Source organism: Molothrus ater, chromosome 9 (genome assembly GCF_012460135.2).
Source record: "Molothrus ater isolate BHLD 08-10-18 breed brown headed cowbird chromosome 9, BPBGC_Mater_1.1, whole genome shotgun sequence".
Classification (NCBI taxonomy): domain Eukaryota; kingdom Metazoa; phylum Chordata; class Aves; order Passeriformes; family Icteridae; genus Molothrus; species Molothrus ater.
In genome coordinates, this window is record NC_050486.2 from 26,117,570 (window position 1) to 26,140,231 (window position 22,662).

General features: G+C 45.2%; 4 protein-coding genes across 6 annotated transcripts; 2 read left to right on the plus strand and 2 right to left on the minus strand.

Moving 5' to 3' along the window:
* Window positions 1–322: 322 nt before the first annotated feature.
* On the minus strand, window positions 323–6,450 carry YIPF1 (Yip1 domain family member 1). 3 transcript variants are annotated; one of them, XM_036387565.2, is made up of 10 exons: window positions 6,339–6,450; window positions 6,136–6,209; window positions 5,297–5,430; window positions 4,586–4,666; window positions 4,392–4,479; window positions 4,150–4,266; window positions 3,385–3,551; window positions 2,680–2,862; window positions 1,579–1,672; window positions 323–621 (listed from the first exon to the last, which is right to left on the minus strand). In XM_036387565.2, exons 2-9 carry the CDS (start codon window positions 6,164–6,166, stop codon window positions 1,583–1,585), a joined length of 891 nt encoding a protein of 296 aa, XP_036243458.1. In that variant the 5' UTR covers window positions 6,167–6,209; window positions 6,339–6,450; the 3' UTR covers window positions 323–621; window positions 1,579–1,582. The 3 variants fall into 3 exon arrangements, with proteins under 3 accessions (XP_036243458.1, XP_036243457.1, XP_054371695.1); XM_036387564.1 differs by having other exon boundaries at window positions 5,297–5,460; XM_054515720.1 differs by lacking the exon at window positions 6,339–6,450 and having other exon boundaries at window positions 6,136–6,288.
* Window positions 6,451–7,677: 1,227 nt separating this feature from the next.
* DIO1 (iodothyronine deiodinase 1) lies at window positions 7,678–11,449 on the plus strand. The gene is made up of 4 exons (XM_036387567.1): window positions 7,678–8,008; window positions 9,522–9,665; window positions 10,726–10,925; window positions 11,384–11,449. Exons 1-4 carry the CDS (start codon window positions 7,678–7,680, stop codon window positions 11,447–11,449), a joined length of 741 nt encoding a protein of 246 aa, XP_036243460.1.
* A 1,098-nt stretch (window positions 11,450–12,547) lies between these two features.
* On the minus strand, window positions 12,548–14,999 carry IFT25 (intraflagellar transport 25). Its single transcript, XM_036387566.2, has 5 exons — window positions 14,783–14,999; window positions 14,203–14,309; window positions 13,815–13,883; window positions 13,229–13,272; window positions 12,548–12,772 (listed from the first exon to the last, which is right to left on the minus strand). Exons 1-5 carry the CDS (start codon window positions 14,878–14,880, stop codon window positions 12,665–12,667), a joined length of 426 nt encoding a protein of 141 aa, XP_036243459.1. The 5' UTR covers window positions 14,881–14,999; the 3' UTR covers window positions 12,548–12,664.
* A 32-nt stretch (window positions 15,000–15,031) lies between these two features.
* LRRC42 (leucine rich repeat containing 42) lies at window positions 15,032–21,617 on the plus strand. Its single transcript, XM_036387563.2, has 8 exons — window positions 15,032–15,137; window positions 16,017–16,504; window positions 18,625–18,756; window positions 19,786–19,904; window positions 20,267–20,355; window positions 20,438–20,551; window positions 20,704–20,788; window positions 21,140–21,617. The coding sequence occupies exons 2-8, from the start codon at window positions 16,032–16,034 to the stop codon at window positions 21,394–21,396; spliced, it is 1,269 nt and encodes a 422-aa protein (XP_036243456.1). The 5' UTR covers window positions 15,032–15,137; window positions 16,017–16,031; the 3' UTR covers window positions 21,397–21,617.
* The last annotated feature ends 1,045 nt before the right edge of the window (window positions 21,618–22,662 follow it).

The following is a 22,662-nucleotide window of genomic DNA, read 5'->3' on the forward strand; positions in this document are numbered from 1 at the left end:
TCCCCGGGAGTGCGCGAGTGACGTCACTCGCCGTGGAAACTACAAGTCCCGGCGTCCCCCGCGCGGCTATGGCGGCCTGAGGGGCCTGGGGTCTTTCCGTGTTTAAGGGGACAGAATGCAGCCCGGGGCGGCGAGGAAGGAAATTGTCACATTAGCCCACATTACGTCTGTTTATTTACACTTTGAAAGCCTCGCTGGCGGCACGGGCCCACCTCAAGGGAGTCCAGTCCTGTCACAACAGCAGGCCTTGGACCAAACCTCCCCCCCCCCCTCACGGCTTCAGAGCGTTAGGATGATTTGTGCACAAAAAGTACAAATCACATCGCCTTCAGAAGGCTTTATTCAGAGGCAAAACAGTGTGGCGAGCACAGAATTAAAGAAAAACAAAACAAATCCCCCCCAAAAGCAAAAACAAAACATAAAATAATCCCAACCAAACAAAAACAACCCCTTTGTGTTCTAGACTGGGATCCTGGAACATGGAGATGTCCATACGTCCATGGGACATCGCTGTCTGTCCTGCTGCAAAACACATCCCTTGTTCTTGACATTTTCAAGGTCTTCAGTGAAAAAATAATCTAAATAGAACTACTGTCTAGATGGAGATACTGGTGCTGTCATCTGAAAGAAACAAATAACTCCAGTGAATATTTCAGCTCCTTACCAGAGGACACAACAGGGCACATATTTAAGTCTCAATACTAAAATCCATTACTGTCATATTGATTCTTATTAGGCATCTGGAATGAAAAAAATTATTTTGCAGGAGGAAAAGCCACTAAAATTGACTTGCATGATTGGACTGTGTAATTTTTTAATGTGCCTTTCACTGAGCACATTTGGCTATTTTTAATATTATTAAATCTAATGTAGCTTCTATTCAGTAAATATCCAGGTTTTCACAAACACACTTGTGGCTGGTGTACTTGGAGTGGCCTGGCCTTTACATCCTCTATTAGCCTGTTCCTGGACCTCCTCCAGAGAATTATCCAACAGAATTCAAATGTCATCTGCTGCTGGCAGCAGTCCTGGATGCCAGGAAGCAAATGCTGAAAGCCATCCCAGAGAAGACATGCAGTGCAGAGGGATGGATGGCTCAGCTCTGAGTCAGCGCTGCCCAGAGCCTACACAGATGTCCCCACACAGGGCTGCTGCTCTGAAACACTGTCTCAAACATCAAGGGGGAAAAGCCCAGTCTGCTTTTTATATTAAAAGGAAAGAAAAACTGGAGTCTAACAGTTTATTGCTTAAGTTTCACTTGTGCAGAATAAATTCAAATAAATGTTTTGGGGTTTTTGTAAGGGAATGGCCTCTGGGACTGAGTATATTATTTATTTACATGTGAGTTTCTTTGCCAAGATCAAACCTCAAAGAAAATAACCTACCTGTTCCTCAGAGTCTTTTCAGTTTTTACATCTGCACTTAAAACTTACAAATGAAACAAAGTTAATAAATTTTATTTATATATTTAGGAAAATTCGTCTGTTAACCCCCTTTCCATTCAACCATAGTGATGGGGAAAAGTTTTAAGATCTCTGTGATGACTGCAGGAAAAGGAAGTTTAGACAGGGTTCTCACCTTATTAATGACTCTTTGTTATTACTGTTGTTCCATTGTGAGCAGGAATAATAGGTGCAGGAATCTCCAGTTCAGGGGCATCAAAAAAGTATGCCTACATTATTAGAGAAAAAAAAATTATTTAGAGAGAAACATACAGTGCTGCCTCATCCCAGATCTTTCTTTCCATACCCATCAAACACAGGTGCACAGATCCATCTACTCTGGAAGCTGTGGAAAGTCAGGCCTAGTGACACCTTCTACCCCCTCCAATAAGGAAACAAATATTTAAGTCTTCATTGTGTATTTCAATGGCCTCAGGGTCTTCTGTTTTCTAACACTTACTTGTGTATGAAAATATAAACCTGCTAAAACTCCTAAGCCCACACTTTATATTGAACATTTAATCCTTCTAAAGGACTAAGCACAGTACTCATTGGAATAGAGTGCAACTGGATACTATAAAGATTAAGGCTTTGCTGGTACCATGATGAATTCCAGGTGAATTGGACTCGATGATCCTAATGGGTCCCCTCCAATTTGGATATATTCTATGACTCCACAACTGATTATTGAATTTATTACCAGCACTGCAGGGTCACACTGGCGTCAATTTTTCCTACATTTAAAAGAACTGCAATTTTTACATTGGAGGTTTGTCACAGACACATTTTATGAAAAATCCTTTTGCCAGGATCTTTTCTCCTGAGAAGCTGAGAAGCTTCAGCTTCTCCATGTTTTGCTGCTTTGGAATGTGATCTGGAGAATTATTTACCCAGCATGTGAAATTGTTTTTACTTGATGACCAATGACAGCCACCTGTGTCGAGGCTGTGAGCAGTCACAAGATTTTATTATCATTTCTTTCTATTCCTTGCTAGCCTTCTGATGAAATCCTTTCTTCTATTCTTTAGTATAGTTTTAATATAATATATATCATAAAAAAATAAATCAGCCTTCTGAAACACGGAGTCAAGATTCTCATCTGTTGCCTTGTCCTGGGACCCCTGCGAACACCACCACAGAGGTTTTCCTGTAACCAGCCAATCCTTCCTTCCCTATCCCATAACACCACCTGTCCTAGGATATAAAAGATCAGGGAAAAGGACTGGCAGTGTCCCACCAAGCATCCAACAGCCAGCAGGGCGTGCAGCAGCAGGATGGCAGCCACGGTGGCCACGGCGATGCGGCGGTTGTCGTCGCGGACGGCGGGCCAGAAGGTCATCACCAGCACGGAGCCCGAGAGGCACAGCGAGAACACCATCAGCACCCAGCGCACCACCTTCTGGGGGATGATCCACAAGATCTGCAAAAGGCAGCAGAAGGCTTGCAAAAGGCTGGCAAAGAGGCTGTGTGTTCTGTGACACCGCTGTCACTTCCGTTTGTGCACAAATAAACTCGCGCCTAAATCTGACACATCTCTTACTGGAGGAAAGAGTAAGAGCAGTGCTGAGCTTTAATCCCAGACACAAGGGTGAACCCCAAGTGATGCTACTCTCTCCAAGGCCTGTCCCCAGCCAGGGAAACTTATCCTTGGAGCCATCAGCATCTGTTCCCTGGGGCCACAAACATCCTGATTCCTGAGGCTGCCTGCCAGGCTCACCAGCAGCACCTTAGCACCTTGCTTGGTTTTGCTGCCTCTGGGGAAATGATGTATCCTGGGCTTTTCCAGCACCCACAAGACACCTTTACACTAGACAAGCTTCAAGAAAAAGAGCAAAAGATTCTCCCAGTCTCCAAAATTTCGACAAATATCAACAATATTATAAGAAAGAGCAAACCTTCTCAGGCAGGACATGTGAGAGGGGCACTCCTTAGGCATACGTACCGCTGTGGGAATGTAAATGAAGAGGGAGTAGCCATACACACACACTATCTCCAGGAAGGAGTAGGAGACAATGTTCATGACTTTACTGTTCCTCCACATCAGGAATCCCCAGAGAGCAAGGGGAACAAGCCAAGCGTATGCATAAATCGTTGTAGCTGCTATGGACACTGGAAACACAACAAAGGGTTTAATGCTCTACTTTGAATCCTGCCAGAATCAAAGGTGTAGAAGCATTCAGCATGAAAACTAGAAAGCTACCTGTGAAGATACTTCCAAAAGATGAACTTTTAATTATTAATAAACTGAGAACTTTGCATTTATATCTAGTTTACACCCAGTACTCTGCCAGCACTTCAAGTAGGTGATCTGAGTGATAATCTGATCTGGTAATTTTCTGCCCAAGGCCTGCAGGTTCCTGGGAGGCCACAGATCCAGCAAGGCCCCCACCAAAGCACCACAGTGCCCAGTGCTGGGCTTTCACTCTCTGTACAAGGAGACATCCACTAAGGCTGGAAAATAACTAATTACTCCTGCTTGCTCTTCTAAATCCCTGAAACTAGCTTATGCTCTGAAGAAACAGGGTTCTGCCAGTCACAGCCCATTTTAAGGGCTTGTTTCACAGGTCTAAAAATTTAAAGACAGCAATCAATCAAAAGATTTGTGCTAAATCAAAGCCATGACCTGGTTTCATATTACTTCATTTGTATATTAAAAACAAAAACCCAAACAAAAAAAAATAAACCCCACAAATGACTACTTACAAACCTTTTCTGAACTCAGGCACGTAGTGGTACGTTGGTTTGCCCAGATGGATGAAGAAATTTGAGAGGTTGCCACTAACAGCAATGGTGAACACGAGTGTAGCACATATCCAAAATGGACCTTAAAAGGAAAAAAAAAATCAATAGCACCTCCTCTGCTGTCTTGCTTTCTAGGCCAGCAAGTAAAATGTAATACAGACTCAAAATATTTAGTACAGCAATTAACTTCTCCCACCTCACACCTACCATAAAGGTCGGGATTGCTGCGGATATACAGCCTTACAAAGTTCTTCCCAGGGACTGGGAACACTGACCCTTTGATTCTGTCCAGGACCTATAAAACATAAGGATCTATTTCACTGACAATGCAAGAAGGAAAAACACCTCAGTGGATAAGGCATAATTCAAACAACAGTTCTCCTCTGGAGCAGAGTATTAACCTGGTATGTGTCCACATCGAAGAAGGTCTGGTAGTACTCAAAAGTCCAGAAAGGGGCACTTTTCTTCTGTCCTGCAAGCAGCTGGATGGTGGGAAAGACAACATGGAAAGTGTTACAAGCACACAATTTATGCATTACTAGTTCATTTACACAGTAGTCACGTGATTTTGGTACCCAAACTGAAAACAAACATAACAGGGCAGGATTATGTAATAGTTTCCCTCTTCCCCTCCAACAGCTGTAGACAGCCAGTCTCTTATCTCCCTGGAGGCAGAACCACAGCCTGAGGTTGTAAAGAGCAGCCTGTTACTGCCTGCTGCCATGCCACATCATCTGGAACACACACCCTCACCACCACAACAAGCTCCTTTTGCTGTCAGAACCACAGTAGTTTCTGCCAATGGCCTGTGATTGAAGGGACCTTAACGATCATCTCACTCCATCCCCCTGCCATGGGCAGGGACACCTTCCACTATCCCAGGTAGCTCAAAGCCTGGCCTTAAACACTTCCAGGGATGGGACACGCACAGCTTCTCTGGGCAACCTGTGCCAACACCTCACCACCCTCACAGGAGAGAATTTCTTCCTATAACCAATCTAAACCTCTTTTAGTCTGAATCCATTCCCCCTTGTCCTGTACTCTACATGCTCTTGTAAGAAGTCTCTCTCCATCTTTCTCACAGGCCTCCACCAGAGGGGTAAGAGCATTACCTCTGTTTTATCGGAGTCATCAGTGCCCAGTAACTCATCATCCTCTTCCCTCCCTGGCTCCTGCAGGTGGCTGTGCTGATTCTTGGGGATTTCGACTGGCTCATCGATGCTTATGGTGGTGGCATCAGGATTTGCTGCAAGCAAATTAGCTGCATCGTCAAATTCTGCAAATAAGTACATTACAAGACAGGCGATGATCAAGACACTAAAATTTTTGTTCTCATGGCTCAAATAAACGCATAAAGACGCTGAGACAGAATAATCACTAGCTTAGGCATGTTGGGTATGATCTGTTTCCTGAAGTCCAAACTGACATGGATCAATCTGAACATTTACTCAGTTGATAAAGTGTGAATGTGCTTTTCCTGCCAATCTGCCTGCAGGATGTGACACTGGCACCGCTGGAGCCTGCCTTCCTGCCCTGCCAAGAGCCCCCAGCCCAGGGCAGCAGGCCTCTGCAAGGGGAAGGGAAAGCTGCCTCCTAGAGAAACGGGTATTTTAACATTCTCCAAAAATTGACGTGAAATTTTTACTGAAGAACTAAAGAAGTCTGAAACCGGGGCCTTTTGCAAGTTACAGAGCGCTCTGCCCCTCTCCAGCTGTCACTTGCTACCACAAAGGATTTCAGTCCACGATTTCCATCAGCACCGGTTACATTTTTTATCTGGCCAGCAGCACAATTCCATCTCAGAAAATTCAGGATACCTGACCCCACAAACAAAACTCCCAGGACGTTTTTATTCCGCGAACGCTCAGGGACGCTCCCAGAGCCTCCAGTGCCTGACGGCTCCTCCAGCCGGGGCCCAGCCCTGAGTCCGCACCTGCGACATCGCCTTTACCTTGGAATTTGAGGTCGTCCGCCGTCGCCATTCATCCGCCTGGATGAGGATCAGCTCCCCGGGGCTCGACCCTCCTGCAAGAGGACAGGGTGGCGCTGGGGCTGGGGCGGGTGCGGTCCCCGCCCCGTGCCCCGCTGCTGTGCCCCGCGGCCGCGCGCCCCGAGCCCCGCACCCGCCCGGGCCCCGGGCCGGGAACTCCGCACCTCGGCACCGCCGCGACCCCACAGCTGCCGCTTCGCTCCCTTAAAGGCGCCGCCACCGCCGCGCGGCCCCGACCAATTAGCGGCGCCGCTGAGCCCCTCTGCCCCCGCCCCTCGGGGAGCAAGAGCCCTGCCGGTGACGCGACTAGCACCGACCAATCAGAGCCCGCGCGGCGCTTCCGCCTGCGCGCCAGCCCGCCCCCTTAAAGGGCCCGCGGCAGCCCGAGCGCGGCGGCGGCTGCTGCGGTCTGTGAGGGAACATAACGGGGCTGTGGGTGATCGTGCGCTTGTACAACTGCTATAGTCGTACACTGCGGGTTCTGGTAACTGACGGTTTCACCAGAGAAACACAGAACGGTTAGAATTGGAAGGAACATTAAAGCTCATCTCATTTAATCTCCTTGCCATGGCAGGGACATCTCCCACCAGAACGCGTTGGTCCCAGCCCTGTCCAGCCTGGCCTGGGACACTCCCAGGAATCCAGGGGCAGCCACAGCTTCTCTGGGCACCTTGTGCTAGGGCCTCACTACCCGCATAGGAGAGAATTTCTTCCTCGTTTCTACTCTAAACCTGCCTTCTGATGGTTTGCAGCCATTCCTCCTTGTCCCGTCACTGCCGCCCTTGTCAATGGCCTCTCTCCATCTGTCTTGTCTCCCCTCGGGTGCTGGAAGGGCACAGTTAGGTCACCACAAAGCCTTCTCCAGGCTGAACAATCCCAACTCTCACAGCAACCCTCTGATCTCTGATCTTGGTATCCTCTTGAGGTCTCGCTCCAACAGATCCATGTCCTCCCTGTGCTGGGAACCAGCTGGATATTATATACACTGGAGCATATATATATATATATATATATACATATACATACATATATATATATATTTTTTTTTTTTAAGGATTTTTTTAATCCTTCAGCCCCAAAATGCCAAACGCTGGGGTGCAGCAGAACCCCAGAGCAGTCAGAGCAGGAGAAACAGAGCACTGTTTGCACAGCATCTGCATCACCCCAGGGCCTCAAGCATCAGCACCTTAGTCTATACTGTGGGATTCAGGGAGAACACCTTGATCCAGCTGCCCTCATTTGTACAGCACAGCCCACATTTGTGGACAAGCCTCACAGCTCTGCAGTGACCATCACAGCCCCACCCTGGCTGCACTGGATGCCTTTGGTGCTGGAGGGAGCACAGCTGACAGGATCCTTGCTCACCCAGGGGCTGAAGTGCAGGGACAGGACAGTGTGCAAAGTAAGGCAGAAACTCAATCAAACACGTGGATGTTTTCCCTCCCCCTCACCCTCTACCTTTGCCCCTGCCTCGCATTGTGCTCACCAGACCTCTCCACCACCATGTCGGGCATCAGGGTACTGCTACAGAAAATCCTGATCCTTCTGCAGGTTACTCTGTCTGTTGTGGTGGGCAAAACACTGATGATACTGTTCCCCAACGCCATGAAAAGATACATCCTAAAGATGGGCGAAAAGAGCAGAATGAACAGGAATCCAAAGTTCAGCTATGAAAACTGGGGCCCGACTTTTTTCAGCTTCAAGTATTTGCAGTTTGTGCTGAAAGTGAAGTGGAAGAGGCTCGAGGATGAAGCCTACGAGGGACACCCTGCTCCCAACACGCCCGTGGTGACCCTCAGCGGGGAAGTTTGTCACCTCCTAGATTTCATGAAAGGTCAGTAATTGAGTCAGTAATTTCAGTAATTGCTGAGAACATAAATGAGGAGATGCTGCTGAGGGAGCAGGGAGGGGCAGCTGGCACCAGAGTGCATCATGTGCAGACCACCAGCACTCACCTGCTGGAAAAGATGCAGCACATTTACTCCAGCTGCTTCTTGATTGTCAAAAATAACCTGCATTTATCACCCTGTCTATGCTATCCCTTCACACCACTGAGCTTTTGCAAGAGCTGGCTCTGCCTGGAAACAGTTTTTGCTGAAAGCCAAGGTAATAATTTGTTTTAGGTAGAGAAGGCCCAGAACTGAAACATGTGCAATGATTTCTGGGTGTTGGCTGTCGTTCCCTGTCCATACAGAAAATGCCACACCAGCTCCCTTAGCTAGCCTAAAGCCTAGAAAGCACACAGTGGGTTTTTCCAGATCTAAAGTGGCTGGGAATAAAGCAGAAGTAGCTGCTTTGTACTTTGTCTGCTGCCTCCCACTGAGATCTCAGCAGAACGTGGAATTAATCATTAAGCTGCAGCCTCCATCCCCACGGGAGGGATTACATCCTTCTCTCACTCTGCATCCCTAATTATATATAGATATTTATGTAGAAAATGGGCTGCAAATTTGGAGAAGAGATACACAGTATCTACAGGAAGGTACCACTGTTATTTAATTCTTTAGGATGTGGATCTATGGTTAGCAGCAGCTTTTAAGTTAAGCCATGCCAGAAAGGTCTTGGACAAATTTAATGGAATTCAGCATAACCAGACTAAAAGAGGTGCTTAAAAATCCTGCAGGCTCTCTTAAATCAAGGCCTTGCAAACAGATGCCAAAATAAACACAATACTGTGTTAATTTGTAAGCAACTGCAGATACTTTTGCCAGTGTAAGGTTAGTTTAATAATAATATATAACCAAAGTTCTGTTTGGACGGAAAATTGCAGAAATACATTGAAAGCCTGAAAGCCTGTGATGCATGACTGAAAAGTCTGCAGTTTCCCCTCAGCTCAGCTTGAACTGACACATCTAAAAAAATCTGGACATGAAAAGGCACTGGGACTCTGTCCTCAATGCCCACCCCTGAACCACTGTCCCTGGATAACCTTGCAGAAGGCCATGTTTAGTATTTTCGAAGTCGCTCCATACTAAGGATCTCGGGGAGGCTGAGATGCCCATTTTGGACCAGCACCCTATCCCAAAAATGTTGGTAGCTTGCTAATTGGCTCTTGTGATGAGGCAAAGAGAAGCTGTGTGACTGCAGGGTGCCTCCTGCCTGTACTGGGCAGGGTTCCCTCAGGTAAACTCCTTGCTGGATGCAGCACACAGAGCCAGGCTAGGAAAAACACCTTTATGGCTGCTTTGCAGAGATAAAGAGGTTCTGCTGCTGATTTTACTAGAAGTTTATGAAGTGACTTAGTGTTGTCCAGGAATCCCTGCACCAGAGGCTCAGTTCAGTGTATTTAATTCTGTCCTTCCTCCCTTTGCTTAACCATAAAACTTCTTTCTTTTTTTTTTTCCCAGATAACCAACCTTTAATCCTGAACTTTGGAAGCTGCACCTGACCTTCATTTATGTTAAAATTTGATGAGTTCAACCAGCTCATCAAAGATTTCAGCTCAATAGCAGATTTCCTTATCATCTACATTGAGGAAGCTCATGCAGTAGGTACAGTACAAAGACCACAGTGATGCCAACCACAGCTACAAATATGTCACTTCCTTTAGGGAAAAAAAGTGTGCTAGCAAAGGAGGGGGCTACAAACAGCACAGAAATCTTCAAATCAAGTGGCAACACCACATCAAGGCACCAGTTTGTGTCCCTAATTCTCCTAAGATTCTATGTACACTTTTGACTTTACACTGAGTTACTCATGTGAAGGACACAGTTGTGTTTTTTAACAATTGCCTCTCAATGTTACACAGCTCCTTTTGGAAAGAGGAAGAAAAGACATTTCATAAAACAAAAGTTAAGTGTACAATATGCTATGTGTTGACAGGGAAAAAAAAATTAGTTTTTAATATTTTCCAAGAACAGGATGCAGACTTCAATTTGAAAAATTTAGCAAGCAAACAAACCACACTTGTTTATCTGCACTGGATTCTAAGTAACACATTGGCACTGCTCTGCTTTTACCCCAGGATTAAATGTTTTTCTAAAACCTAACATTTATAGTTTTCTAGCAATATTTTCAACAACTGAGAATCAGATAATGACTAAGTCAGTCATCAAACCCTTTTTTAGTTTCTACTTTACTGGGAAGAGTTGTGTGCAAGTGTTTGTTTGCATAGTTCTGATAAACAAAGGTGTGGCCTGCCTCACATTTCACTTCTCACGGACCTGTAATTTCGGTTTATAGGCTTCATGAGTACAATCAAACAAAATGAACAACACTGACAAACCTTACCCAATACATGTTCCCCACCTGGTGTCTTTCTAAGGTAGAACTATGTGGGAAAATTTCAGCTAAAATCCATCAAATATTTCTGAATCTAGGGCAAGAAAATACAGTTTGAGGAGGGGAAAAAAAACCAGATCTTGGGACCACTTATTGGAAAGCTCTAGTGGTGCCATAATTTGAGGGGGGGTTTCATTTCATGGCGAGTTTTGATGTTAGGAATAAACTAAGATTCTTTTAACCCAGTTTTGGGGTATGACACCCGGTACATGTCCACCCTTGCACCTATTCAAATCCTTCACTGCTAAATCTCTTCCTCATTTGTTTTAGATGGATGGGCTTTTAAAAACAATGTCATTATTAAAAATCACAGAAGCCTTGAAGATCGAAAAATTGCAGCACAATTTCTTCAGAAAAATCACCCTCTATGTCCAGTGGTTTTAGACACTATGGAGAACCTGAGCAGTTCAAAATACGCTGCACTGCCAGAGCGACTTTACGTGCTTCAGGGAGGGAAGGTCATCTACAAGGTAAAAAACATCAGCACCAATGAGCACAGTGTACAGAGATTTTTAAATTTCAAGGTGACTTGAGACTGCTTTACATTTAACAGTCAGTATTTCGTTCTGTTTGAGAGCTAAACATTTCACAATGCACTGTAAATGTGGAGAAATGAAAATGCAGCAAAACCAGTCTGGGCCTTTATAATGTACATATGTACACCTCAGTCTTGCTCAAATATTTATCTTTTGGCTCACTAGTAACCTGAGGTACATCTAAGCTGTGAAATCCAGGAACAATTCCCACCTCCAGGATCCAGACACTGGCTCTGTCCCAGTGACACAGCAAGGTGTAACCATCTCCTGGGGATGGCTCCAGTGGAATGGGAGCCCAAGGCACACCTGCCCACAGTTCTGGTGCAGCTGCTGTGCTCTGAAGGATTTTTGCTCTGCTTGAGCATCACTGTGTCATTTTATTGCCTTTGCAGGGAGGAGTGGGGCCTTGGAATTACCACCCCCAGGAAATACGTGCCATCCTGGAAAAACTGAAATAGAAAAAGGACTTTGAAGCAAAAATTATTTGGATAAAGAAGTTAAAGAATAATTTGTCACAGACCTAGGTCTACAGAACAAAAATAGAATTTAAAAACAGCCATAGAGAGAAGAAGAAAAGAACAATGCTGTATATGCAATGTATATGCACTGCTGTATATGCAAGGAGCATCTGGAATGAGGCTCATTATGTTTGTCTAGAAGCTTTCAGGTGTCACCCCTACCACACCAACTTCTGTTCTGTAGTAACTTACTACTCTTACACCACATGCAGTAATGTGGAGCTGGGTCCATTGAGCTCTGGATACCAACATTTACACTTGTAAGGAATATCCTGCAGGATGAATTTCAGGGTGGTGACATTTGCAAGAGTCCACCAGCATGCAAAGCAACTGATTTCACATAACTATATACACATTGCACTTGTGTATATAAAATGTTCCCTTTCACTGACTTCAGGAGGCTCCTGAGCAAGACAATCTCTATCAACATCTGTTTCCATGAGTATTTGTTATGATGGTCCCAGCCTAAAGCACTGGCGGCTGTGACCTGATTCTTGAAAATATTTATAGAAACAGGGGATTGATCTACAATTATTAAAAGTCTATCAGAACACTTCATTTGGCTTCAGATTATTTCCCTTCCTGCCCTGCCTCTCTCCCCCAGGTTATTTCTAAGCATTAGCAGATATTTATATTCATTCTAATAATCTCTGAGTTTGAGCTGATCAGAAACTTACCAATTTAAGGACTTTTGAAGGACTTGTTTGACAGTAGGAAGTAATACATCCCACTTAAGTAGCTCACACTTTTTTTTCTATTTAATTCAGAGTGCAAGGGAAACATTTTATAGGAAATTGAGTTTTAATTAATGTATTATGTAAGTCGGATAAAAATATCCTACCTTAAATGGACTCAGTTATGTTCATGTGTTCTAGGCTGACAGTTTAGGTTACAAAATGAAAAAGCTGTTACTACAATTAACAACTGCACTGTGATGTGGCTGGACTTGATAATCTTAAAAATCTTTTCCAACCTAAATGATTCCATATTCTCCTATTCTATTCCATACATTAAACCAGGGAATACATACCACATCCATACCTTCAAAAACCACTTTAATACAAGGTTCTAATAATAAACATTCTCTGCAGTGCAGCTATCAAAATGTAACTTCCTTAGAAAAAAATAAAGTGGAGGCCCAAATTTAAGCTGGGCTCAAGTGTTCTCTGCTGTGCCCTCTGCCATCACCCGGTGCACTGACACAAAATGATCAAAGGCAGATTTGATGATGAAACGCAAGTAAGTGGCTTGAAACTCAGGAAGCTGCAGGAGGAATAAAAATAATGTTATTGCATTCTCTGTAGTAACAAAACTACCCAACCACATTTGCAGAAGTTTGTTAAACCACAAGGATCTGGATCTTTCAGTGTCCGTTTTTTGAAGTGCACATAAAGTGACCTGCAACTCAAAAAAAATCCCATCACCTCCTGAATTCTGCAGCCCTAGAGGCAGCAAGTGAAGGAGGGAAGATTGCCACACTTCTGGAAAGGGCCCTTGCACCTCATTAGGAGCACTAGGCAGGTGCAATTTCACAGCATAATCTACAGAGGAGCAGCTGGGAAGTGCAATTTCACACCACAATCTACAAATTCCTCTCTTTAACACCAACTGAGCAATAATTGTAAATAAAGACATGTTTGGTTTTTTTATGGTTTCTCCCTGCTTAGTCCAGACATCCCATTTCATGAACCACTACTGATGTACACTGTAAATACTCACTGGAAATTCTTCCATTTGGAGCTGCCCTTCTCTGTGCTGCAAATCTAGAAAATATATTTTAAGGTAAATAATGAAGAATAATGTGCAATGCAGTGAAGTTTTCACTGGACTCAGAGTTCAAGTGAGTTTAAGGACAATGAGTTTACACTGCATATAGACATAGTTCTTTTTTATTTTTACAGGTGATTTAAGAGAATACTTTTTTGCAATATCCCAGTGTGTGTGTGTGTATATATCCCACCCATTACAGTGTTAAAAAAAGTTACCCAAGAGGCACTAAAAAAAGCCAATCCCCAAGCCAAACAATGCAGGAAATGGCACTCTATTATACTATGTAAGCCTGTTTTTAATTTTTGGAACATGAAGTGCACAAGTAGTGCTTTTAGCCCTTATACAGCATTTTACTCTCCAAACTGCTGCAGAGACCAGCAGTGTTAACAAAATTCACTCAAACGTGATTGTTACATTAATGTCTAATAAAACAATCATCACCCCACACTTTACTCAATAAATAGATGAGGGGTTAGAGGGATTCACTGAAAAACACCAACATTGCTCCCACAAAACCCCACAAACTCAGTCTTACCTTTTTCAACACACTGTTCAAAACCCACAGGGTCTTTAGATGTGCTTCTTTCAATCCTTAAGGTCCGCACTAAAATATATATCAATTGAAAATATCAACACAAGTTCTGATTCTTTATTGATACTGATATTTATTTCATCACCTTACAACCTCAAAACACTTTCAGAGCATTAACTCATTTCTCTAAGCTATGGGGATTGTGGATATGAAGGATGATTGCTTTTGTGAAAATGAATCTTTATGCAAAATTAAACCTTTATGTGATGTTAAATGTTTATGAATCTCTTAAAAGTGGCTACATACAGACTAGGACACTACTGTGGGAACTTTTATTAAGGCACAGACACATTTTAACACATATTACCTACTGCAAGACATAAAGTCTTACCCAAATAACACTGGATGGCGACTTTGCTGATTTTTACACATTTGGGAAAACCAATAATCAGTTCCTGTGGGAACATGCCTGTCGTCGTCCAAAATGTTTTGGAACTTCTGTAGAAAGAAGAGGACAAAGCCCTCAACCGCAGCTTTCCGTCTATAACCATCTTCTATTAAATTTATCACAGAAAAATATGGAGGGGAAAGGAAAGGGGAAAGAGAAGGGGAAAAGAAGAGGGGTTGAAAAGGGAGGAAGAACAGGGGGATGGTGAAGAAGGGAAGGAGAGGGATGCAAAGGAGGAGGGGAAAGAGTGGGAAAGGGACGGGGGGAAGCATTTTTATTTGGGGTACTTTGAGCAGTGCCCTGTATAAGGAGGGGCAGCTCTCTGGAGGCACTCCCACCTCGCCGGGCAGGCTCTGTACCCGGGCGGCCCCACAGGAGCGCGCAATGGCGGCGGGCCCCGAGCAGTTCCATCCCCCCTGTGGCGACCCCAGCGTGAGGGCGAAGGGCCGAGCCCGGGCCAGCCCCGGCGGGCTCCGTGCGGGAGGAGCCGCTCCCGCCGCCCGCGCCCCCGCCCGGCCCTCACCCATCCGCCACGCTCTCGGCGGGGTGCTCGGCATCGCTGGACGTGGCCAGGACCAGGGCGGCCCCCGCCGAGCTCCGGCACCAGTCTGCGGCTCTCATCGCGCTCCGCGGGGCCGCCGCTCCCCGGCAACGGCGACAGCTCCCCGCCTACGACCGCTCCCGGTGCAGGGAGCCGGGATCGCCCCTGGCAGGGCGGGGGAGGCCGGGCGGGACCCGCCGCTCCCGCCGTGCCCCGCTCCGCCCCGCCCCCCGCCCGCCCCCCGCGCGGCCCCGCCCGCCGCCCGCGGGCGCTGCGGGACGGGCGGCGGGAGCGCCGAGCCCCGGCCCGGCTGACGGCGCGGCCCCTCCCGGGGCAGGTAGGTGGGATGAGGGGGCATCGGGGAACGAGCGGGATTCTGGCCTCCCTGCCCGGGCGGGGACCCTGCGCCCCTACGCCCCCTGCGCCCCCTGCCCTTATGCCCCTCCCTTGGTGCCCCTTCCCCTGGCGCCTCTCGGGGCTGTGCCCGCTCACGGCCCGCTCAGCCCCGGGCATAACCCGATCCTTACACAGACCCTTCCCATCGTAGCCCCGACCCCTCTCCGGGTTGGACCCGATCCCTTCGCACCTGCCTCCCCATCCTTTCCGGTACCCCCGGCTCCCCTCGGGCAGGGCCCGGTCCTCTCCCGCCCCGCAGGACCCGATCGGCAGCCCCGCAGGCCGGGAGGTGAGAGGATCCCGTCCCTGCCCTGCCCCTCGCCATGGCAGCTCTGGGCTCTCCTGCCCCCCGGCTCTCCTGCCAGGACCCCGCTCACCAACCAGAGCCCCCCGGCACCGGCTGGGGAAGGGGCACCGGGAGATGCCCACCCTCGCAGGGAGGGAGCTTCCAGCAGGCTCCATTGCCCAGCTGCAGTCAGACATGTACCCTCCTCTTCCTCCTCCTCCTCCTGCTCCTGCCTGCAGCAGAGCCAGGCCTGGTTGTGGGGGCACTTCCCACTGAACCCCAGCATCTCTCCCGCTGCCCCTATCTCCATTCCCGGCCCGGGATCCATCCCGGGCCTCTCAGCCAGCCCGGGGTCCAGTTCCCACTCGGATGGGGTGTGTGGCAGGCAGCTGACAGCTCTGCTCCACACAGCCTGCCCTCCTTGCTACGTGGCCATGCTCAGGGCTCCAAGGGGAGCTGCCAGCTTTGGGGGTTTCCCTGGGTCATGTTTTCCTCTGTGGCTGTTGTTCACCTGTCTGTGATTTGTTTTTGCAGAGCTGGTCAAGGGGAATGTCGTACTGTCTCCACTCAGAAGGCCATTTGGATACTGGGCCAATATATGTGCGTGAAAATGGGAAGCTGCATGTGGTAAATCAGGGTGCAGGCGGCATACAGAATGTCACTCCCAAAGCAAGACCTTTTAGTCTGTTTTCCAGAACTTTTTCAGTGGAGCTTTGCATGAACAGGGAGGATGATAGGGCAAGGAGGCAGAGGACTGATCATTTCATCTTCACGTACACCAAGGAGGGGAACCTCCGCTACTCGGCCAAGTCCCTCTTCAGCCTCGTGCTGGGTTACATTTCTGACAATGTAGATCACATTGACTCGTTGATTGGTTTCCCAGAGCAGATTGCTGAAAAGCTCTTTTCAGCAGCAGAAGCAAGACAAAAGTTCACAGAGCCAGTGACAGGACTGAGAGCTCTGCAGAAGTTCACTGAAGCCTATGGCAGTTTGGTGCTGTGCTCCCTGTGCTTGCGGAACAGGTAAGTGTGTCCCCTAACAAATCTTGTCTTCTGCTAGCACACTTCAAGGTTCCCCTAAGTTAAATTAAATAAAAATACATTCTGGGCTTAAAACACCACTTAATTTTAATGAAATGCCCTGAGCCTTATCTGAGTCTTGTGCTTGCTGCTTTTTGTCACATCCCTTTCCTACAAGTGCAACTGTAGGTTTCATTTTAAGATAAAAATCATAACAGAGGCAGCAGACTACATCTATTTCAACCAACAGGGGATCTTATGTGGAGGATTAAACCTGCAACTATTTTTAACAATAATAATCAGCACTTTTGTGGAAATCTGTGTGCTTAGTGCCTTCTCAGGCATTTCATGGGATGTTTCTGTAATTGCTGTTTAAAAGCTTTTCAGCACACTTAGCTGACTGTACAGATAAAATACACCCTTGCAAATTGTTTGGGCTTACTAACTATAAGCTTGCTGTCATGTCTCATTTTGGGGGCTCAGAAGAAGATACAGACTTGTGGGTAAGTTGCAGGCTCTGAAATCAGACAGGTTTTACCTTATTTTATTGTTGTTGCCACCCCTATATTGGCTGTACTTTAACAAGGTCTTGATTACAGCACTAGTTTTTCCATCTTCTCAATGCCCACATCTTTAACTGAAAGAGTCTTGCCAAGTTTAAAACTGGATTATGTTTTTAAAGCCTTGCTTCTAACTGAAGTCCTTCCCAGTAATAGAACCCTTCTCTTCCATCTCTACACTTGAAAAAGGGATGGTTTATCCAGTTTAAAATCAAAGTACTGGCATATTCATCTGAAGTGCCAAGGGTGTTCTGAGCACAGTAGGAATGCTTGAGTAAAAGTCAATTATCCTTTGTTTTATCCTTTAAACCTACTCCCTTTTTATCTCTAGCACAGATAATTTTATGGGCTTAATTTAGAAATTAAGCTACTTCTGGCATCTTTTGCTATTACAGAAAGCTGAGTTAAGTATCAAGTCTTTGAAATCCAGGAAGTGAGGCATTAAGGCATTTTCTGATGAATTTTATTTCTAAAAGAGCCCACTCTTCTCTCCGGAACCCCCCATAGCTAATAATCTCTCTCAAGAGCTGGCTTATGCTCTGACTGTATGTTGTGCTTTTTGCAGAGCCAAATTGCACAGGCAAGGGGTGTGAGGGTGGTGGTTTGATGGGTAAAATTACCCTGGGAGGATATTAAGGTCCTCTTATACACATGGACAAAGAGGTGTTCCTGGAGGGATCAAATTAAAAATCACCCCCAGTTTATGCAGTGAAGATGCTGATCTCAGGGTGTGTCTTGCCATGGGGAATACGAGGTAAATTCAGGAGAGATCAGTGAATTTGGAGCCACAGGGACAGCAAGAGGTGACTGCAGGGAGGTGTTGAGGGCTACGTGCTCATTACTGCATACTCATGCCTGCCATTCTTCAGTGGTTTGTTCCCATCTCTGAGCCTCCTACAGAATGGCTCCAGCACAGATGTTTGCGTGGCTGCTGAGTGAATCAGAGCAAGGAACCAGCACAGCTAAAAAAAAAAAAAACAAAAAACCACTGAGTAACTGCTGCCTAGGGTGTAGCCACAGCTCTGGCCAGTCCTGGACTTCTACCCCTAGTCAAGCATTTTATTGACACATATAAAAAATAAAATTTTGCCACTGACAAGCTGTCCTGTCCTGTTTAAAATCCCCGTGGATTTTTGAGGTGGATTTTAAACCTGGATGAATGTGGGTTTGTCTATACCCTTCCTAGACACTGAGGAAGAGCAGTTTGTGAAGCTGACTTATGATAAACTGGGATATTTTGCATTATCCTGAAATAATACAGCAATAATCTGTAAAGAAGCTCCTAATAGCAATATTTGGAAATTGAAGTCTTGTTAGTCCAATATTTTGCATCAAATCAAAACCATGACAGAGATCTAAGGAGAAGACTGGGAATTCAGACATGTTGTGTGCCAGCTGCACATAAAGAGGTACTTAGTGCAGCTGGGTAATTTCTGTCAATTTTCACATAGTACTTAGCAGAAATGAGTGCATTGTGCTTATGACACTTGGGGATGTAGACACCTCCTTACATGCCTGAGCACTGAGGGCTTTTCTTCTTTTTTTCTTTTTTTGGCTTTGCAGATACCTGGTTATCTCTGAAAAGCTTGAAGAAATTAAGTCTTTCCGGGAGCTGACGTGTTTGGATCTCTCCTACTGTAAACTTGGAGATGAACATGAGCTGCTGGAACACCTCACCAAAGAGGCCCTGTCTAGGTACCGATTCCTTGAGCTAAAAATGACACTTTCTTTCCTACCACTGAGCAGTTCAAAGAATCAGGCTGAGACTTTAAAGGGAAGCTTCACAGGCTGCCGAGTGTAAGGTTGAAGATTTTGGTTGTTCATAAAACCTGTTCTGTAGGTAAACAAAATACAGAATTTATTGTACACAGAGCACATACTGAATCCTAAAAGTACTAAAATTATACAAGACACCTTACCGTCTCATTTTTTATATCAACTTTTTATAATGTTCATGGTCTGGGTAAGAAATGCATCTTTAACATTTGGAACAGTTTTACATTTCCTACTTTTAAGGGGGAACTTTATCAGCCAAATTTTTAACTAAACTAGTATTCTACATGAAGATTTCTGCAAGCAGGATGTTGATTATTTGGTTAGTTAACATCTCAAAACAGTAAATTTTGTAATTTTGTTTGATACCAGAAAATGACAAGTAGATATTTTTGGAAGCATTAGGTAGGATGACTGCTAATTAAAGATATTATGTTGCTGTAAGATTTTGGTGCATTTTGCATCAAGGTTTTATCTTGAAGTGCTCTGAGGAGAGCACTTCAATTTGATGTTTTTTCCTGAGTTCTGTTAATCAGTGTTATAAGACCTCATTATTTTCTTAAAATCATTGCTTATGATCACTTATCGAATCTACCCTCTCTGTTTGCCATTTTTTCTTAGTTTTGAGTGCATTTCAGTTTGGCAGCCTTGGTATAAAGAACTTCAGGGTATAAAGAAGCTTATTGTCTCTGTTGGCAAATGTTTGGCTCTAGGATCAGTTTATCACTGGAGCTGTGGGAATAGCTGCTCAAGCAGTGCTTCTGTTGAGCTAGCAGGGAAATATAAAGATATTTGTTACTCCTGCTAACCCAGGCTCCTTCCTCACTGCTTTTTACAGTGAGCCTGGAGGGCTTGGCTCAGGATGACCCTTCTGACATGGAGTTTTAGGACAGTTTGCAAAACTCTCAGAAATCATGACCATAAACTCCATGTTTGTATCTCTGCTGGCAGTGTGAAGAGGCTTCTCCTGAAGGACAACTCCCTGTCAGACGCCGGCCTGCGCAGGATGACAGCGCCCGTCCGTGTGCTGAAAAAGGGGCTGGACAATCTGCTGGTGCTGGACTTGTCCTGTAAGTGCTCCATGGTCTCACAACAGAGAGAACCTGTGTCCCTTCTGATAAAGAATTTATCCTCCTTAGCACTGAAGGAATGCCATTAATTGGTTGATTGCCATGAGCCAAGTGCTCAACCCTGGATTTCACCAGCAACCTCCCAGAAGGCACAGGGCAGACCTGAGGTCTCAGGCAATTGCTACTTACATAAAGATTTTTAGTAGTTTGAGAATTGGTATTGTACATATTTCTATTTTGATAATTAGAGGGGGAAGGTCAGTCTTTGTTCCAGTATTAGCTTTTGGAACAAATACTTCCTTGGTATTTTGATAATCCTTTTCCACATCATGCAACTTAATTAACTTTACTTGACCTTACAGGTAACCCTAAAATCACAGATGTGGGAATTGGATACCTTCTTTCTTTCAAGAAATTGAATTGTTTGGACATTTCTGGGACAGGTCTCAAGGTAAAAACCATCAGAAAAAGTTTACTGGACAAGTGTAATAAAAGCTCTTGCCCTCTGACGGCTTTATGTCCCTTTTTCCCAGGATGTTGATGCTGTCATAAAGCGGCTTCAAATGCAGATAGGCCTGGTTCACTCAAAAGTGCCTCTGAAAGAATTTGATCACAGTAACTGCAAAACAGAGGGATGGGCAGAGCAGGTAAGGGGGGTTAAACCTGTTTTACTCTCTAAGATTTTGCCTTATAGAATACAAAATTGCTGAATAGGAAAGAACAAGGGGTGGAGTTGTTTCCAATGATACTTCTGTAAGTTTTACAAGACACATCTGAACTGCTTCATTTGTTCTTTCAGACAGTTCTGCAGTGGGAGCAGGCAGTTTTGGAGGCCATGAAGCCCCAGGACAACCTGAGATCCAGAGTAACAGCTCTTCACTTCTGTACGTAACTGCATGGACACCACAGAATTGATTTATTTTCTTTTCTACAGGGATTATTCTCATACTTTTTGGGTTATAGTACAAATAGCATCTCAAGTGTGCAGTTCCAGCCCTTTGTGTAACTGCATTACAATGTACTTGAGTTTTTCTTTTGTTAAACTTCTGGATAATTCAAGTACAGCTCATATAACAACTGAGTTTTTTCCTTAATATTCTGAGTCCAAAATTTAAATGGTATTTTTTTCCTGTGCACATTTCCAAGTTGGCTTGGCCAAAACAGTTTGTACCACAAAGTTAGGCATTTATGCATTTGTTTTTCCCAAAATCTAAACTTGATATTTTTGCTTGTAGATGGCAAGACACACAGAATAGAGGAAGTAGTCAAATGCACACTGGTGGAGCCAGAAACTAAAGCATCTGGAAACTTGCAGTTTTATAAAGAAAACGTTGAAAATTGCCATTTACCTTTGAAAAAGGAGGTTGCAGGCAGCCATGAATTAAAGAACAATAAAAAAAGAGCTTTGGCTGAACAAGAGAGAGAAAGGACTTCCAAACAGAAGCATCTGTGCCTCACTGTGGAGGACTGGGATTTGTTAAATACCTACTGAGTCAGAAAGAAGTGGGTCTTTTGTTTGTTGTTCTCTTGCTGATGACAGGATTTGGACATATTGAGAGGGAGTGACAAAGTACTGTTAAATCTGGTTGCTGTGACATGCCTGTGGGGTAACCTGTGCTGGGGGAGGGATAGAGACAAGAAGGTTGGTAATGCTACTGTATATTTTCAATACATAATAATTTTTTCAAATAAAGTTTTTGTTGTCATCCTTAACTAACTCTTCTCTGATGAAGGTGTTTTTCACCAAAAGAGCTGCTCCTATCCCTGCTGCTCTCCTGCCTCTCGAGGGGCAGGACACAAATCACTGCAGCTCATCTGAAATGAAGCTGCACTGGGCTTGTCAGTGCCATGGGATGTTTACAGTGCTGCTAGAACAGAAACCTCAGCCTGAAAGCACCAGGCTGTGCTGATGGGGCTGTGCAGAGGGAGGGAGCACAAAGGATGAGCACAGACCCCTGGGAAGGGAGGCAGAGGCAGTAACACCTCAGCAACAGCCATTGCAGAAGCACAAAGTGGAACACAAGTCCCTTTTCTTTCTCATTTTAGCCCAGGAAATGAGAGCTGGAATGAGGCTACTGTAGAGATTATGCTGTGGAGTTGTAATTTGTTCTCTCTTACAAGCAAATTCACTGCATTTGAGATAATCCTGTGATTTAAAACCCATTTTCAGTGTGCCTGCAATACACTAACTGTGCTTCTCCATCTGACAACACTGAGGGGCATTTATAATTCAAATATTAGTTATGCAGATCAGCTGTAAATCACCTGGACACTCAGACCTGTTCTGTGTTGGTCTGTGCAGCTATAATGCTGCAGGTAGCTGTTAAACACTGAATTCCTGCCCTGAGTGTTTCCATCACAACTGGCTGAGGAGCACAGTGCCCATCATTGTCCTCTTAGGCCTCGTGAGGCCAAGGATTTTCTCCAGGTTTCCCCTGCTAGTGCTTCTTCCTTTTACACCGTTGTCTACCATAATTCATCACCAAGAAAAAGCAGCACATCCTTGGACACCATGAAGAGGCCAAGAAAATGAACTTCAGCTCAGAAATGCATAAAGAACAAAACCCCTTTGTCTTTTCCTTACTGCTGAATTTTTTCTCAAAAAAGGACTACACACAAACAAAACAGGCACACTTGCATGCAAATCCTAATTTCTTTTCCCAGAAACTCAAGGCTATTAATACCTTCCCCTGACAACTACATCAGCTCTCTGCTGAGACAAATTATGGCATAAATTGTGATTCAAAACAGTGGCTCA